Here is an 18,457-nt window from a genome sequence, read left to right on the forward strand (position 1 = left end):
AAATTAGTTGTTTAACAAATAAACTAGTTTTGCTTTTGTTAACTAATTTATCAAAAGTAATAAATAAAAAAAAACTTAAAAAAAAGTTTTAAACTGTATAATAACCATACATTATAACTTAGATTGTTTTGAAATTTTGCGAAACTAATAACTAAAAAAAGAATCATTAAAATAATAGTATATTAGTTTAACAAAACTTATCTAACAAAGTATACATATTTCAAATAGATTCCTAGTTTAATTTGATGAAAATAATAAAAACTTAGACCATTAGTTGATAACCTGTTGTGAGTTTCGGGTAAACTTCCCTTAAAAAAATATTGTGGGCCGTACTGTAAAGGAAAAAGTTTTCCGGGCTACGGTTAGTTAGAAAAACTGTCGTAATCGATAAAGTAGTAATATTCTAAACCAAAATAGTATTAAAATAAGCAATAAAAATAAAACTCAACCACATTTTCCTGGTGTTTAAAAAAACGCGGGCCGTAAATTTATGCTTTGCTGAACGCAGTTTCCATTAATGATCTAGATTAAAACAATCTGAAAATTAGTTAGAAACAGAATCTTTTGTGTGAAAATTTTAAATTTATAGCATTGTCAAATAATTATAGCATTGGTTAAAAAAGAAAAACGCTTATGTTTCTAAAAACTTTACTAAATTTTAGAGTTTAATTCAAAGACATTTTGTTTTTAATAACTAATTTAAATAGTTAATAAAAAAATGTTTCAGCTACCACTTACATTTGGCTGCCAAACAAAAATAGCCGTAACTTTAGAGATATAATGAATTAAACGTGTAGAATTTAAAAGGTTTATAGTAGAGGAAATAAAAAAGAATTATTAACTTAAAAATTCATATATGCTTTTTTTTTTATTTAACGCAATTACTTCGTTGGATTTATACATTTGTGTTTTAGCGCTAATCTATAACATTTTTCTTAGTAAATCTAACAAATAAATCCCCATCACAAATCCTAATACATTTGTATTTTTCAAAGCCTACTATTAGAGATATATAAATATTAAAACTTTTCATTTCATCATTAATTTGTACCCATACAACTTAACCCTAGAATTTTTTTCTCTCAATTAAAACTTACTACAGATTATGTATAATATCCCAATAAAATTTTTTTAAAGCTTTTGAAGATTTGACTGTTTAAAGTTTATATAAAAAAAATAAAATGTTAATTATGGTTTAAAATTTTTGAAATTCTTAATTACATAATTTACTAAGATTAAATTTAACTTTTTACTATTCTTGATTATTATATTTCTATACATAAACAAAACTTGTCGTAAAATAGTATGTCATTGTGGAATTTTTTTAAACTATAAATTTATTGAAAGAAAGTCTATAATAATAATTAATAAAATCGATACTTTAACTTTACTTCTTTTATAATTAAGTTTAAGTCTAATGTAAAGGTAGTTTGTATTCAGAAACTAAGTGTGAAATTAAAACTGTGTTTTACAATTGCGGACAATCAAGTTATAGAGATAAATAATACTTCAACAAGGTACTGAAAAATTGTAAAAGCAGCTTTTGATAAAGCTAAAAACAATAAATGCATATGATCTGATTATTTAGATTTATATTATATTTGCTTATTTGAAAACTAAGAAAGGAAAATTGCAGTTTTAAACATCATTGCATTTGTAAATATAAATAAAACTAAATCAGTGATTTTGTATAAATAAGAATATGTAAAAAAGTGTATAAAACTAGAATCAATAATATTTTAAATACTAAAAAAACTTGTTTTACCTCTTATTTAAATATTTTTTACTATTTAAGTACTTAGTAATTATAAAGTTTTTAAATTTCACTTAATAATTTTCGAAAACTTCCATCACAAAACCGTTTATGTTAACTAAAAGCTGTAAAATTAAACAAAACAACTTCAAGTCTTAAAAAAAATCATTACAAATACATAAAACAATATTGTGACAATACTTATAGTAAAAAAAAATTAAAGCTATAACGTAGATTTCTTGTAAATGCTCCTGATTCTTTGTTGCAATAGTTCCCAAGCTTTTTCAATCTAGATAAAATACAGCAAATAGTTTTTACTTTTTTAATTGATGTTTATTACGTATGTCATATGTTTAGAAAGAGCATCAGTTTAAAAAACATGGATGACTTTTTACTGTTCATAGTACAGTTACTCATACTACCTTGTAATAAAAATTCTATAGTTTAATTTCAGTGTTATTTCTAAGAAACTTACAAAACTAGTTGTTAAATTTAAAGTGCTCTTTCTAAATAACTATTACAAAATGATAACTGATGTTAAAAATGACTAAATAAAAATAAGTTAAATTTAGTTTTGCATTTTATAAACGATTCAGTGATTCTAATTTTATTTCTAAACTAGAGTTTCGCAGTGGTAATACTAATAGTGCTCTTCAGTCAAAATAAACTTGCAAAATCACTACATACGGCAATACATATTGAAAATTAAAAAATAATTGGACGTGTTAGTTGTTTTTAAGCAAATTTAATTAGTTTGCTTTAGAAAACCTAGTTAAAAGTAAAAGAAATTAGTAAAATATGTAAACAAAATTTCATTGTAAAAACTTACTGAATAAAAACTTTAACGGAAAGTACGTTTTATATATAGAAAAAGAAAATTTTGGTACAAAATATATAAATAAGTACAACAGACATTCCAAGTTATCTAAAGAACTTTGCTTATGTTTTTTCTAGATATTAAGTAGGTATTTTGCTTGATGTCTACAGGTATTCATGATTGCGTTTCTTCTGTTGATACAGTTCCTTTTCTTCTCTATAATTTCTAGGGCCTCTGCTATACGTAGCTTGCAGATGTCTTTTCCTTGTCTGGTTTTTCGGGTTTGTTTGATCATTCTCAAAAAGATCTCATATTCATATTCTTTTATTTTATTTGTGAACTTATTTAGATAGTTCGGTTAAATTCTTATATTTTAGATGGTTCTTTTAATCTGGGTCAATCTTAAATGTTGTTTATACCCAGCAATTCTTTTTTTTTTGATTTTGTTTTCTGTTAGTCCTATATATACTTTGTTCTCGTTGTTAGACTCTATTTATACTTCATTTATGTCATTTTCTTTTCTACATTCTTTGTTTTTATATTTTGAAACAAACTTAGAATTGCTGAATAATTTATCTGATGCTCTTTAAAGTTTTTGAAATTGAGCAGAGTTACATTAACTTTATTAAAGTGTTTGAACATTAGTTTTGCATATTATCAAACTTTATATAAAAAAAGATTATAAACATAACCCAAAGCTTTACAACTATATATTTTAACCAAAATCTTTAAATTTATAAGTTGTATAACTAAGTAGATTGCTTTAAGAAACAAGAAAAGAACTTTACGATGCAATAACATCGATACTTTAGTTCAGATGGCAAAAATATAAAACCTCGAAACTTAAACAAAATTGTACAAACAAGAAAAAATGATAACAAATTTGTAAAAGCTTCGAAATTTCTAAAACGCAATTGATTGAAAATGAAAATACCTGCTTGCTTGTGTCTTCATACCGCCACATGGTCGACAAAACGACATGCGCGTGCGAAACTCGTTCTTCATTTGTCAGTTGCGAGGCCACAATGCTTTCAGCATCAGCCACTTTTCTGCTGTCGCGTTCAACGACACGCCTCACTGCTTCTTCCGGGGGAATTATGGCAACCCAAACCTCGTCAGTGAATTCATGCCAACCCGCCTATGTGTGTTGTGAGTGATGATCATACTTGTAAGTTTTTTAGTTAAGAAGTTATTGCTGGTATCTTAAGTTTTGTAATCTAAAACTGAAATTTTAAATAGTTTATAAACAGTTTTGTAAACTATAGTTTTATTAAGTAGTTTTTTGACAACCTATTTTACAGAAAAATATAGCTTAATGATTTTATAGACTAGATTTATCCAAACTCGTTTTCATAATCACCCATTTAACAAAAATTTAAAAATAATCGCTCCTTTTTGTTGCTTATTTTCCATTTACCAGTTAATAACCTGTTTACTATTCGGCAACTTACTAGTTTTTGCCTACTGATAGTCAATATCGCCCACCAAGGCGATATTACCAAATTTTAGAATTCCTGTTCTAGACTCATCAATACTATGTAAAATAAAATAAACAAAACTATGTCTTACATTAGGAAAAATATTATTCATACTAGTTTTGTTTTTCAGATCACATATAAAAGAAGTTTTTTTATTTTTAATTGTGCTATACGGGTAAATTACAGCTTAAAGATGTTTTAACGTGAAACTTATGTAACTTTAAAAGTTGACAAAATTATTAAGAGAAGAGATGGGCAACATATGGCCCCTGAGCAGGATCCATCCTGCTGAGCAGAAATCTCTGACCCGCTACGTGTTTTTAAGCTTAGAAACAACTTGTGCTTAACAAAAAAAAAGAGCTTTCTTATCACAAATATTATCAATTGGGTTCAAAATTTGATTTTAAGTACACAGTAATTCTTATTAGTCGATGACTACACTACATTTTTGCTTTTAGACATTTTTTTAAAGTATTTAAAAATTACGGTGCCAGCAAATTAATAGTCCAGCTAGTGAAAGAGTTTTTTTGGTAGATCTGGCTCGGCGACTATATAAGTTTTCCACCTCTAACCAAAGGATTTTAATTAAATTTTAACACAGTTACAAACTAAACTGTGTACCAGTTAGTATAAAAAATAATATTGCAAACGTTTTATTAATAAACTACTTCTATAAGAACTGCAGCATCTAGTACGCATACAACAGGTAGTTCGGCAGACTTCTTCATCCGGACCGCTTTGTCAACTTCCAACATGGCGAGTCTGTTTATTTCCGGCCACACAATCGAATTGAGCTTTTCCAGTTCTTTTTTGTCCGTGAAGACTTTAGGTCCAAGAACCTTGCGGTTTATATTGCCATCGTGTCCTACAACCTCACGGCCGAAATGATCCACAATCTTATTAAAAGTACACGTGTTGGGCAAGTAAGCTTGATGGCCCAGTTTGTCGCAGTCGACAACATGCGCTCCCAGTTGTTCAAGCTGCCTGTTTTAAAATGTCTTTGGTTAATGTAAAGATATTTTGTAATAATGCATCATCAAAACATTCGTAAATCTCTATTCATCATAAAAAATGCTTTTGAATAAGTGTGGTACTCAAGGACGATTTGTCAAATTTTTTAAAACAAATTAAAAAACTTCTGGGTAGTTGTGTAAGTTAAACTTTGTACTATATATGCTTTAATGAATTTCATACATTGATGGCTGATGTTACAAAAAAAGAAAGAAAGTATTTTTATACTCATGTTATTATCAAAATTGTAATGATATTAAAGTTGTTCTTCATATCAATATACAGTGATTATACTTATGCTTACTCATAGATAAGTGGCTTAAGATTTAAATATGTTCTTAAAATTCTGTAGATATTTAATTGCAGTTCAAAAATAATGAAAAAAAAGGTCTTAAAAATATAAAATATTATTGTAAGTTTGTATAATACACTTAATCATGTTTATAATACAGGGTTGCCAATTGTTTTTGGCAAATTTTCTCTAGGTTTTCAAAATTTTCTCAAGGTTTTTAAAAGTACGCATTATTTTATCTATTCTTAGTTTAAAGTTACATTGAAGGTAAAGACTGTGTTAAATAGTATAAAAACATTGAAAAGATACTGTAAAGCTACTTCAAATGTGTTTTTAATAAAAAAAAACTTTGATGATGACAAATTTTTTTTATTTATATGATAGAACTTTTGTGTCAAATCGAAATTTTACTACTGAAAATGTTAAAATTGTTAAAAACTCCAGATTTTTTAGCCGAAATTGTCAAATTTCAGGTTTTTCCAGGTTTTTTGGCATCCCTGATAAAATATAATTTTAAACTAATTAAAATTTTTCTCTCAACATAAATGCAGTTAAGGAGCATACAAAAAATATTTGTGATAAAGTTTTTGCTGTAAAATAATTATTACTAGATATAAATTTTTTACAATATGTACTTGTAAAAAAGGAAATAGTTTTAACTAAACTTTTAACCTTGCATTAGTTTTAACAAACTTAAATTTAAAAATTACGCAAAAAAAGTTTTATTGATATATAAGCGCTTTATAAGCTTAAAAGAAAAAAACCGTATAAACAAATTTGCTTCTTTGTAAAAAATTAATACATGAATAAAAAGGTTTTATAAAAACCTAACAACAAAATAAACTAAATATACAACTTTAACAATGAAATTGTCAAATACAACCTTGAAATAGAAGATTTTCCGCAAGCTATTCCACCAGTAACTCCGATTAAATATACATCTTTTTTACTAGTTGTCAGTTTTGCTCTACTTCTTCTGTACGTTCCAAGTGATTCATATCTTAGAGTTGAAGAACTTACTTTACTTTCTTTCAGAATTTTATCACTCATTACATCTTTCTTGACCAATAAACCTTTTCATATAACAATGTAGGCAGAATATAAACTAGAATAACTAATCAATTTATTACTATAGTTCATTAGGTGTATAATACTTAATAAGCATGATATTAAGAACAGCTTAGACAAATACTTTATTCTATAGCGTTTTTGATAAATCACTGAATAAATTATATGACAAGAATTCACAATCTTTAAACCTTTACTTAATGCTACCACAAGTCTTAGTATGAAGCAATTGTGTTCTATATATATAAAAAAGCCTATTTTAATACAGTTACTAAGTATCATTAAAATATATTTTAATAATTAAGCTCTTGTTAATTGAGCACTGTATTTCATATAGTTTTATAAGTTATGTTTTACTAGGTATCAGAAACTAATAAAATTAGTATTTTTATTTAACAGGTAAACACTTTCTTCAAAAAATATATCTATTTGGCCATTTGTAAACATTTTACTTTAAGTTCTGTACAGTTTGTAATTTACAAAATTTGTTATGCATAAAAAAAAATGTTATGGTTTACATTAAACCTTGTCCTATAGTATGTACACTTAATGGTTGAAGCTTAAGCTTTTTTCTTGCTTCATTTACGTAGAAGCCTCCCTTTTCTGTTTCTTTGCTTACTACAATGCAATTCAGGTCTTTATCAATTCCTGCTGGTCCAATTGGGTCTTTTATTTCTACGACTTCCAGTAGTTTGTTACTATAAATTGTTAAAAGTCTTAATATTTTTTGAGTGAAACTGTTTTCAGAATTCTTAATAACATTTTAAATACAGCAAATAATATTTTAAAATGCTTAGTAAAAATCAACTAAATAAATATATCTCACATAAACTTCTTTTTATAACTTAAACTAACTAATTATTGTTAACTTATTTATTTACATGAAACCCATAATTACAATTTAAACTACAACATTTAAAATCAACAATATCGAACTTCAATAACGTAAAGTTACGACATTTCAACATATTTTAACTTTAAATTTTGACTTTCAAAAATACGATATTTAAGATTAAAAAATTTAAAATTTAGGCAATTTAAATTTCACAACACAATTTCAGTAATAATAGGGTTGATCACGCCAATTCGATCATCAGACCACAAGTTTCGGTAGACTGAGACCGGTGTCGTCCTTATTAGGACTCATCAGTCAGTCACAACCGAAAACCTGTAGTCGTCAATCTACAAACGGTTTATCATGCTTTCACATGAATCAACCACTTGCTAGCAATGATCAGTGACGTCAGCATTGTCATTTGCCGTGCAACGTTTAAAACATTGTCCACTAAGCAAGACATCTGGCACGCTCGTTTTAGTACGATCAACAAAAAACATCGGCGAAAGTCAGCAGAGCAGAAGCCTGGACTTTCGTTTGCCGTGAGACAAGCTCAAGTTTAACAATAGGGTTGATCACGCCAATTCGATCATCAGACCACAAGTTTCGGTAGACTGAGACCGGTTTCGTCCTTATTCGGACTCATCAGTCAGTCACAACCGAAAACCTGTAGTCGTCAATCTACAAACGGTTTATCATTACAATTTCAGTAGTAATTTAAAAAGTTGTAGTTTTAATTTTTTAAAATTAAAATGTGAAAATTTTAAAAGTTAGAACTTAAAATAACAGATTTTAAATTGTTGTGTTATACTATAAGTTATTGAACGATAAAAATACGCTCAAAACATTTAGTCCTAAGACCTGGTGCACAAAAGACCTTTTGAAAAAAGTTATATAACTTGTTAAATAGCTTGAAATATCAGAATTTAAATTGTCAGAACTTTCGTAGAAGTATAATTTAGGCCATGGGAATCTATCTTTTATCACAAATCGATCTTATTTTTAGAACTTTATCTAAAATATCTAACTTTTTTTATGGCTTAACAAATTTTAAAGTTACTATTGAGATGTAAGGGATTAAAGTCAGTGAGTTCATTTGGTTTCTTATGGAAGGCACAAACAAAAAAAATACTTTACTAAAAATCTATATTTTTCTTAATTTTCAAATAATATTATTAAATATTTTTCAGTTAGTTGGTTAGTAGTAGTTAAACAACGCATTTAAACCTATTTTTCTAAATTGAAAAAAACAATTAAAATTAAATAATAGCACTTTTTATTGATTTTTAAATCTAAAATCTTTACTTATAAGACTTAAACAATTCCAACTTATATTATTTTTTTTATTCAAGGATTTTTTCGCAACATTTGAGGTATCTCGGTTAAAAAAACTGGACTAGTTTTTAGAAAATCTTTAATTTCGTAAAAAATTGACAATAAAAATAGTGCAGTATAATGTTTGTGTCTGAAACTTTTAGTAGAATGGAAAATATCTCAAATTAAACTTATGATTTATTTTCTTTATAAATACACTAAAATTTTATACATTAATTAATCATTAACTCTTATTAAGAGCTAGTGTTAATTTTATAAAAATAAATGTTGGCCTTTTCCCACATATGACCTTAACTCTAACAGAAGTTTATTGAACCAGGACTGCAGACACAGCTTGCTTAAAAAATTGCAACTATAAAATTATCGAAAGTAGTTTTAAACTGTTAAACCTTACTAAAAATTTATTATCAATAACGTTTAAAAATGTCTGGCACTTACTGAACTTTTACTATGTAAATTGCTTAAAGTCATATTATCCTTTATGTAATTTGTTTATAAGTTTGTAAAAAACAGTAAATTTTACAAACTGCACCTAATATCAAAACAACAAACTTATAATTTTAAGTTAAAGAAGTATTACAAAACAAAATGCAGCTTACTTTTGATGTAATTTAGATGTGAATTGAGAAACATTTTCAATGAAATCAACTATTTGAGTTTTTCTTTCTTCAAATGGTTTTATTAGTTCTTTGAGTGTTTTTTTCTTTAGCATATCTTTCGATGTAACCCCTTTAATACAATTTTTATTAAGATAGAAATTGTTTTATACTAAAGAATATATAAAAAATAAAATAACATAATAAAAAACATGAAATTATAAAGATATAATTAAACAAGGTTGGTTAAAAAACTAAAATAACTATTTTACTATGGCTAGCTTGAAATTTTAACAACAGAAGCGTTCAACTGTTCATTTTAAGGAAGAATAGTTTTGCAAAACCTTAAAAATTTAAACAAATCTTAGACAATATAAAGTATACAAAACGTATTAGTGTTTTATATGTATAAAAAATAACTAACAGAATATAAATACTAATGTAAGGTACGCGTTTTAAGTACACACTTCTAGTTAAGGGCATAGGGGTCCACCTTGATTTTTACAAGTTGATCTTATTTTGTAGAGTTTTATCTGAGCTATCAAAAATTTTTAACCGCTTGAAAAAATTCAAAGTAATTTTTGAGATATGAGCGATCAAAGTTGGTGACCTCAGTAGGTTCCTAATGGAAAGCGCAAACAAAAAACGCAAAAAAAATACCATTTTACTAAAAATCTATCTCCTCCTTCATTTTTAAGCAATCTCCTTCAAATTGTGTAAAACTAAAATTTAAAAATATTAAATGCAGGAACTTTTAGAATGTTGAAAATAATATTTTTATTAAAAAAAACCATCTGTTTTTCTGTTTTTTTAATCTAATTTTTCTATTTTTTGATATTTTAAAAATTCCAACATTCTAAGTCTTTTAATTTTTAAAAGGAACGTTTCCTGATAAGGTCTCTAGCTCAAAAAACTAAAGGGAACATAGAATTTTAGTGATTTTTTAAATTTTTGAGAAAATTGATTACCAAAAAATTGCAGTTCATATGTTTGTATCGGAAACTTTTTATAAAACTTACAGTATCTTAAAAGTTAAATAAGATTGTTTAATTCTATAAAAATTGGCTTGTAGTTTGTACTTCAAGCTTTTATATAAGATTCAATGTTGTTTTTGGTCAAAAAAAAAAAGACAAACCAGTCATTGCCCTTAAATATGCATTCTGAGTATTCATATTTTGATAAGTACGTACTTTGAGTACACATATTTTAACAAGTACGCATTTTAGTACGCCTTTTTTATTCAGTACACATTTTTGAACCAAAATTAAAACTTTATGTTAGGTTTCTTTTTTATTTAGACTTAAATTTTTAGCAATAAGTTTTCTATTGAGTAGCTGCTGTGTTCAGAAAATGTACTTTTACAAAAAATAACTGTAATAATAAGTTATTAGATTAGTTACAATATAAACTTAATTCTTAAAAAATTGCACTGAACTAGGTATACTTGTTTTGTCACTGCTTACCTCTTATCAAATAATCTCCAAGTGTCACAAAATACTAAACTAAGTATTAATTATAAAGATCTTAAAACTTACTTAAAATAAACAGTCTAATTCTAAAAATTTGCAAAATAGATTTTTGTGTATATACAGGGTTGCCACTCGTTTTTTCAAATTTTTTCAAGGTTTTTCAAATTTCTTCCAGGTTTTTAACAGTAAACATTTTTGGATCTATTTTTAGTTTTAAGTTAAATTCTATAAAAGAAACTGTGTTAAATAGTACAAAAACATTTAAAAGATGCTATAGAGTTACTTTAAATGTGTTTTTTAATAAATTTTTTTTTGACAATGACAAAATAATCTTATTTATATGATATATTTTTTGTGTCAAATTGAAATTTTAGTACTGAAATGTTAAAATTATTAAAAATTCTAGGTTTTCCCAGGTTTTTGATCAAGATTCCAGGTTTTTCCAGTTTTTTTTGCAAAATTTCTCAAATTCCAGGTTTTTCCAGGTTATTTTTGCCTAAATTGTTGAATTCCAGGTTTTTCAAGGTTTCCAGGTAAAGTGGCAACCCTGTATATATCAAAGTTTCACTATAAAAGTGTCCTTGCCACAGATCATCAATACTAGAAAGACTATATACAGCAACTACTTGTTCAAATAGGGTAATAGTTCAATATTTTTCTACGAAAACTTTGCAATTTCAGACTGACTTTATTTTTTAAAGGATTTTTTTTTTAATTTTACAATTTGAAGGCTTTGGAATTTAATGATTTTTTAGTAAATTTCTAGGAAAATGTTGCAATTTTAGTTAAAAGGATTTTTTGTTAACTTTTACCATTTTAAAGTTTTGAAAACTAAGGAATTTCGTAAATTAAAACTGACAAATTCTAACATTTGCCATTTTGACCCAAAAAAAATATTTTTATTCTATTTTGACGCCAAAAAACTGATTTAGCCTGACCCGTTACAACCCTGAACAAAAAAAAAACTATAAACAATAAAACTTAACCTTTTGAAATAAAAATAAAAATCAAATATTTAAGTACTACAGCTTACTGGCAATGAAATTAAAAAAATATGTATATAAACATTCTTTATTTTGCACAAATAATTGATTTGCTAAAATATATGAACATAATTCTGTTTGGGTTTTAGCTTTTTAAACTACATGGTCAGCTAGCTTGAACTACTAGTATATAAAGAATGAGTTTAATATTTCAAATTTAATCATTTAAATTCAAAAGTTTAAATATGGTATTTTAATTCGCAACAATTAAAAAAAATTGAAACTCCAACAGCTCAAATTATGACCATTCAATATTTCAAATTGGGACTTCTAAATCGCCTAATAAAATTTCAACAACTCAAATACAATATTTCAAATTAATGATTATCAACATTAAAACCACAACATTTTAAGTTTTGACTAGCAATAATACATTAAGTAAAAATTAGACAAAATAATTATCAATTATGAAGTGCAACAGCTAAGTTGTCAATTTAGTATCTAGTTCAGTTACAAGGGTTATTCTTTTATTTAACTATGATGATGACATTTTTATGTAATGACACTTCATGTGGTCAATGTTATTAAACTTTTTGTATTTTTCAGAATGGCCACTGGTTTTTGAGAATTTTCTTCTAGGTTTTCTGAATTTCTTTAGATTTTTTAAAGTACACAGTTTTAGGTCTATTTTTAGTTGAAGGTAAGCAACTGTGTTAAATAGTATAACAGCATTGAAAAGACACTGTAAAACTACTATAAATTTGATTTTAATTAAAAAAATTTTTTGAATACACCATAAATGTTTTATTTACATGATAGATTTTCGTGTCAAATCAAAATTTTACTACTTAACATATAAAAATTGCTTAAAATTCCAGTGTTTAGTGACCACCCTGATTTAGTGACCAGGTTTAATAATTATTTTTGTTTAAAGTTCTAGGTTTTTTCAAAATTTATCTCTACGTTTTTGGCAACCCTGTAACAATAAAATCTCAATACAAAGTTGTAATTGTTTAGATAATTTAGCTTTCAAATAGAATTCTATATAAAAATTAAAAGAAAGTTATACGTTATACTATATTAAACTTTAAAACAATTTAACAAATGAAAGCTTAAATTTGCTGGAACAAGAAAGCTAAATTAATATGATAACTGTTTACAAAGCTAATGTTCAACTGTTATTTAGTAAAGCTTATGTTAAAAATGTTATCAAAGTTTTTTGTTTTGAATAATAAAGTTTAACATAAAACATTAATGTTTTTAAATGGTGAAATTTAAAGCTTTTTTAGTAAGTTTAACTTTTATTAAAAACAGAAGGTATTTTTTTTTTAAATAGCAAAACTTGTAGTAAATAGTTTTTATTTCCAAACGTCAATTTTATAGAGAATCTTCAGCCTATAAATATGAGGTGCGTCAAGTACTATGTGAAACTTAACTGTTCTTATGATTAAAAGTGTGATATGTTTTTATCAAAGACAAAAAATAAATTTTATAATATATACCAAGGGCTAAGGCCATAGGGGGGGGGGGGGGGGGGGTCCAACATACTTTTTTACAAAAATTAATTTTGGCTTTTATATGAAAGCTTTAAGTACAAACTAAAAGTTTTTATAGAATTCAAAAATATCATTTAACTTTTGAGATATTTAATTTTTTGTAAAAAAATTCCGATATAAACGTATGGACCGCAAATTATTTTGGGTCAATTTTCTCAGAAGTTAAAAATTTCACTATAAATTCATCTTCTCCTTCATTTTTCAAGCAATCTTCTTCAATTTTTCAGGAAACGTTCCTTATAATAAAAGGAAAAAAAAAATAATTTAGAATTTTAGTAAATTGAAAAATAAAAATTTTATCACAAAAATTAAAAAAAAAAGTGTTTTTTTTTCAAAAAAAATAAATTTTTCAATTTTTTTTTTATTTTTAAAGTATGATTTTTTTGTTATTGTATAAAGATTATACTGTGAAAGTTTGAAGAAGATTGCTTGAAAAATGTAGGAGGAGATAGATTTCAAATGAAATAGTCTTTTTTTGCTGTTTTAGTTTTCCCTTCCCATAGGGAGCCTATTATGCGGCCCAACTTGAATGTTTATATCTTAAAAAATAATTTGTATTTTTTAAAACGACAAAAAGCATCTTGAAGCTTAAAAAAAACTCTAAAAATAAGATCAATTTGTAAAAAACATGGTTTACCCCCCCTATGGCCTTAAAGTAATGAATTCTATTATAATAAAGAATATTCTTTACTTATTGACACTTTAAATTTAACTTTAATAAGAGAAATTACTGCAGTAAAACTGTTAGTATTTTCAAATTTACAAAAAAGGAGAATCACTACTAGTACTGTAAAATTCAACAAAAGTTGTGCAACAACAGTATTAAACAGCTCATCTTAAAATCAATTTAAACAAATTGAAATAAGTAGACATAATCACACAAAATAAATATACATTTACGTTATCTTTTTGTTTAAGTAAAAACTAATAAATTTAGTTTTAAATATAAATAAGAGTTATAAAATTACAAATGGTTCGTCTAATCAACTGAAGATAAAGTCATAGTTTTACCTTGTTAATCATAGTGATTTTAGTGAGCATAACAATATATAACAATATAAACAAAAAAGTAAATAATGTAATTTCAATACACTTTTTAAACTATCTACAGGATAAATACAATTGAAAAGGCACAAAAAGGGTTGCCACAGATCAAGCTGAGAAAAAATTCCTAACTTTTCATGACTTTCTACTAAAATTTTCCTGACTTTTCTAAAACTAACTCTTAATTTAAACTTATTCTGAAATACATAACTAAACACTAATCAATACCAAAAAGCATACAAAAACTGCTTGTTCGAGTAGGGTAGTTTTTCAATACATTAATAGAAAAAGTTGCAGTTTTATTAAGGACATTTTCTTATTTATACCAGATAAAGGCATTGGAAATAAAGTAATTTTTTAAACTTATAGGAAAATTTTTCAATTTTAGTCTGACATAAAAACTTTTAATTAATTCTTACCATTCGAAGGCAGGCTTTGGAAAATAAAGAATTTTGTAAATTTGAACTGCCAGTATCCAACTTTTTCTTAAACTTTGTTAAATTTCCTGACTTTTTCTGACCTTTTTTAAAAACCCTTATTTTCCTGACTTTTCCTGATTTCCTGAGCTTGTGGCAACCCTGCACAAAATATAACAGAACATCTTTACTACATAAAAACTATACAAACTGATCAAATAAACAGACGCAGCAAGCTTAATCAACTAAAATGTAACTTAATTTATTTTAAATCAATTTTAATAAAAAGGTATGTTATAATATAATCAAATATTTATTTTCATCTAAAGTTTGTTTAAAAATATTAGAATAGTTTCAAGTCTAACCAAATGAAAACTATTTTAATTTCTCAGAACTAAATCTAGAAACTTAAAAATTGTAACAACAATTACAATTGTTAAATGGGAATATATTACTGCTATAGCTGATCTTTTTATTGAATTTCTGACTGCTAAGCTCATTTATTTGTTTATAAACAATGTAAGATAGAGAAGGTTGAGGCACATGTTTATGTCTCATGTTTTCAAATGTCTTGAAGTTTGCCAGCTGCTTTTGCATTAGCCCTCAAATTTTTTAATAAAAATATTTCAGTTGAACTGAGTATTTGTTTAGAAGTGAAATAAACTCTAGATTTTACTGAAAAACGTTTTACTTGTAATATATACTAGCTTTTTTCAATTAGTTTGAATTAAGGGCATAGGAAAGGGGAGGAATCACTTTTTTACAATTTGATCTTACTTTATAGAGTTTTAACTAAGCTACAAGATGCTTTTAACATATTTTAAAAGTTGAAAATTATTTTTGAGATATAGTAGGTCAAATTCGGAGGCAACAATAGGTTCCTTATGGGGGGTGCAAACTAAAACAGCAAAAAAAGACTATTTTATTTAAAATCTATCTTTTCCTACGTTTTTTGAGATAACTATTTAAAACTTTCAGTAAATAATCCTTGCAATATTTAGAAAATTTTATCTGAAGAAAATTTAAAAAATAATAAAAATAACTAAAGTTTTTTTTGTTTTTTGTCATATTTTTTTATTTTTTTTAAATTTTTTCTGACAGAATTTTCTAAATATTGCAAGGAATATTTCCTGAAAGTTTGAGGTAGTTATCTCTAAAAATGTAGGAGGAGATATATTTTTAGTGATTTCTAGTCATTTTCTGTTTTAATCCCTTTTAAGGAACCTATTGTAGTCTCCGACTTTGACCAGCTATATCTCAAAAAATGTCTAAATTTTTAAAAGTCTATGAAATGAAAAGCAACTTGTAGCTTAGTTTTGGTGATTTAAAGTTGGAGAGTTCAGTAAGATCCTTATGGGAAGTAGAAATTAAAAAGACTAAAAAAGACAGTTTCACTAAAAATTTATCTACTTATGTTTTTTGAGACAAATACTATAAATTTTAGAGAAATTTGCAATTTAAAGAAAAAATCTGTAAAAACAATTTCAAAAAAACATAAAAAAATAAACATTATTTTCTAAAAGTTTGTAGTATTCGACTCAAAAAACATGGGAGAAAATAATTTTTAATGATTTCTTTTTATTTGCCGTTTTAGTTTTCACCTCTCATTAGGAACCTGTTGTAATCTCTTAACTTTAACAGGTTATTTCTCAAATATTACTTTAAATGTTAAACATATGTAAAAGGCAACTTCTAGATAGTTAAATTTCTACAAAATAAGATTAAGTTGTGAAAAAAGTGACTTTTAAGCTACAAAAATTTAGTTAGAATGAAATATATTTAACAAAAACAAGTTGCTAGTTGTGTTTAATTACTTTAATGTAAACTAATTGTTACCAATTAATAGTTTCTGTTTAGCCAACAGAATTGCTTCACTTAAAAGAATTTTGTGGCCTGCATGGATATGATCAAAGGTACCACCCAACACAACTGATAATTGTGAGTTAATTAACGGTTTTTTTTTGCCTTTGGTAAAGTTTTGTTTTTCATCTAAGTATTTGAAGTCAACTTTAACTACTGGAAGTTTGTATTTTTCATTTTTGCTTGTTAGCTCATAAGTAGAGCCCAAAAAGTTAATTTTGCTACCTACTTGTTCTACTTGTAGAGGAATGTCCGTCAATATACAATTGATCGAGCTGAAACGTTTAAACTTATTATAAAAAACATGTCTTTAATAACAAATACCTAAAGTAAATTAAAACGAAATTAGTTTAAGTTTTTATAATAGACTAAAAACATTATGAACAAAATTACAGGATAGTAAACAAAAATAAGACTATAGTTTACAGTATAAAACAATATAATTTTAAACGTACACATTTAATTTTGCTGTTTGAAAATTAGAATTTTTAAAGTTATGTAGATTAACATTCACATCAAGTTCACCACATTGTTCTGCAGCTTCAGAATAAAATTTCATTAAAAACGTAAAAATTTCAGAACTTGAATTTTGCTGTAAAATGTTGTAGTTTTGACACAAAGACTGATCATCTTTAGGACTCCTATTGCTAATGTTTGCTAGGTGGATGTACAACTTATTTGTGACAATGTTTTTTACATTTGAAACTAAATTTGATATGTTGTTTCCTCTGCACAAATGGGAAATGTGCTTAGTTAAAATCAAAAGTCCAGAATCATGCATCTTATTTTAAATATTTTCAAGAAAACCTGCAAGTTATTTATATAACATTAAAAGTAATTTGTAACATTTAATGATTAGTAAAAGAAGGACATTAGTTTACATGCTGTTTTTCATAAAAACTTTTTTAGTCCACATATCTTTAAAAGCTAGCCTTTTTTACAGTGAAATTAAAACAATTGTTGAAAAAATAACAACTATCTCAACAAAATAAAGATTAATAGTTAATTCTAAAAAAAATACATCACTTTTTTTATAAGGTTTTAACTTTACTAAATAAAAATAAAACAATGTAATGTATGTTTATGCAAACTTTGTACAAACTTTTAATTTAAGGTTATCACTGGCATTAGTTTTACTAATTTATAATATATAAAAATGAGAAATTAATTAAAATTTTTTTTTATTGAAGCTATGAAGTTTAAGTTCAACTATTATTTCTAACTCATGATTATTTTAAACTTATTTTATTAAAAACTGTGCTGAGTTACCTTAAACTGTGACCTGATTTATCCTGAGCTTTTTTAAAGTTTTTTTTAATTACAAAATCAACAAAAATTTATATTTTTAACACAATTGATCATAAAACAACAAATATTGCAACTAAATCAACTAAATCTCATTCAAAAAAAACTTCTGATTTTTTAAGAATATGTTAAAACTACCTTGAGTGTTTTATAAAATACAAAACTACCCTGAGTAAGCTTAAATTAAAAATAAAATTCAACATACTCTGAGCTGTCTCGAGCTATCCGAAGATTTTTTAAAACCTCAAATATCCGAAGTAAACCTGAGTGAGTGGCAACCTTAATTATATTTTAAAGCAATTTTTACTTATTAACTTTACAGGGTTCCCACTATAGTTTCAAAAAAATATATAGGGAAATTCATAAAATATACCAAATTTATAGGGAAACTATCAAAAAAAAAACAACAAGTTTAAGCGTTACTTTTATAAGGTACATAAAGTAAAATATGTCATTAACCATTTATAAACATAGTCTTAATAAGAAATTTACGAAAGTTCCAAGGGATTTTGTGCTCTAATTTTAGTCAAGTATGCAAACTTTAGATAAATTGTATATAATATAAATAAGGAAAAAAATATCTGCTAGGTGGCACTACATAGTAAGAGTTTTGTTCTGAGATTGCAAAGATTTTGATTA

General features: G+C 25.6%; 1 protein-coding gene across 1 annotated transcript; it reads right to left on the minus strand.

The window, feature by feature from the left end:
- Positions 1-1,609: 1,609 nt before the first annotated feature.
- On the minus strand, positions 1,610-17,314 carry LOC145835719 (bifunctional coenzyme A synthase-like). Its single transcript, XM_082943424.1, has 8 exons — positions 16,969-17,314; positions 16,490-16,788; positions 9,189-9,318; positions 6,945-7,117; positions 6,235-6,424; positions 4,717-5,032; positions 3,505-3,708; positions 1,610-2,042 (listed from the first exon to the last, which is right to left on the minus strand). Exons 1-8 carry the CDS (start codon positions 17,292-17,294, stop codon positions 1,977-1,979), a joined length of 1,704 nt encoding a protein of 567 aa, XP_082799550.1. The 5' UTR covers positions 17,295-17,314; the 3' UTR covers positions 1,610-1,976.
- Between the last annotated feature and the right edge of the window lie 1,143 nt (positions 17,315-18,457).

Source organism: Thalia democratica, chromosome 5 (assembly GCF_965202585.1).
Source record: "Thalia democratica chromosome 5, ktThaDemo2.hap1.1, whole genome shotgun sequence".
Lineage (NCBI taxonomy): Eukaryota > Metazoa > Chordata > Thaliacea > Salpida > Salpidae > Thalia > Thalia democratica.

Excerpts from the sequence above, each read along its gene's own strand:
- LOC145835719 (XM_082943424.1), bottom strand. The coding sequence starts at position 17,294 with ATGCATGATTCTGGACTTTTGATTTTAACTAAGCACATTTCCCATTTG. Across the intron at positions 6,425-6,944 it reads TGTACATACTATAGGACAAG|GTTTATTGGTCAAGAAAGAT; the intron begins GTTTAATGTAAA and ends TTATATGAAAAG. Across the intron at positions 2,043-3,504 it reads ATGAAGACACAAGCAAGCAG|ATTGAAAAAGCTTGGGAACT; the intron begins GTATTTTCATTT and ends TATTTTATCTAG.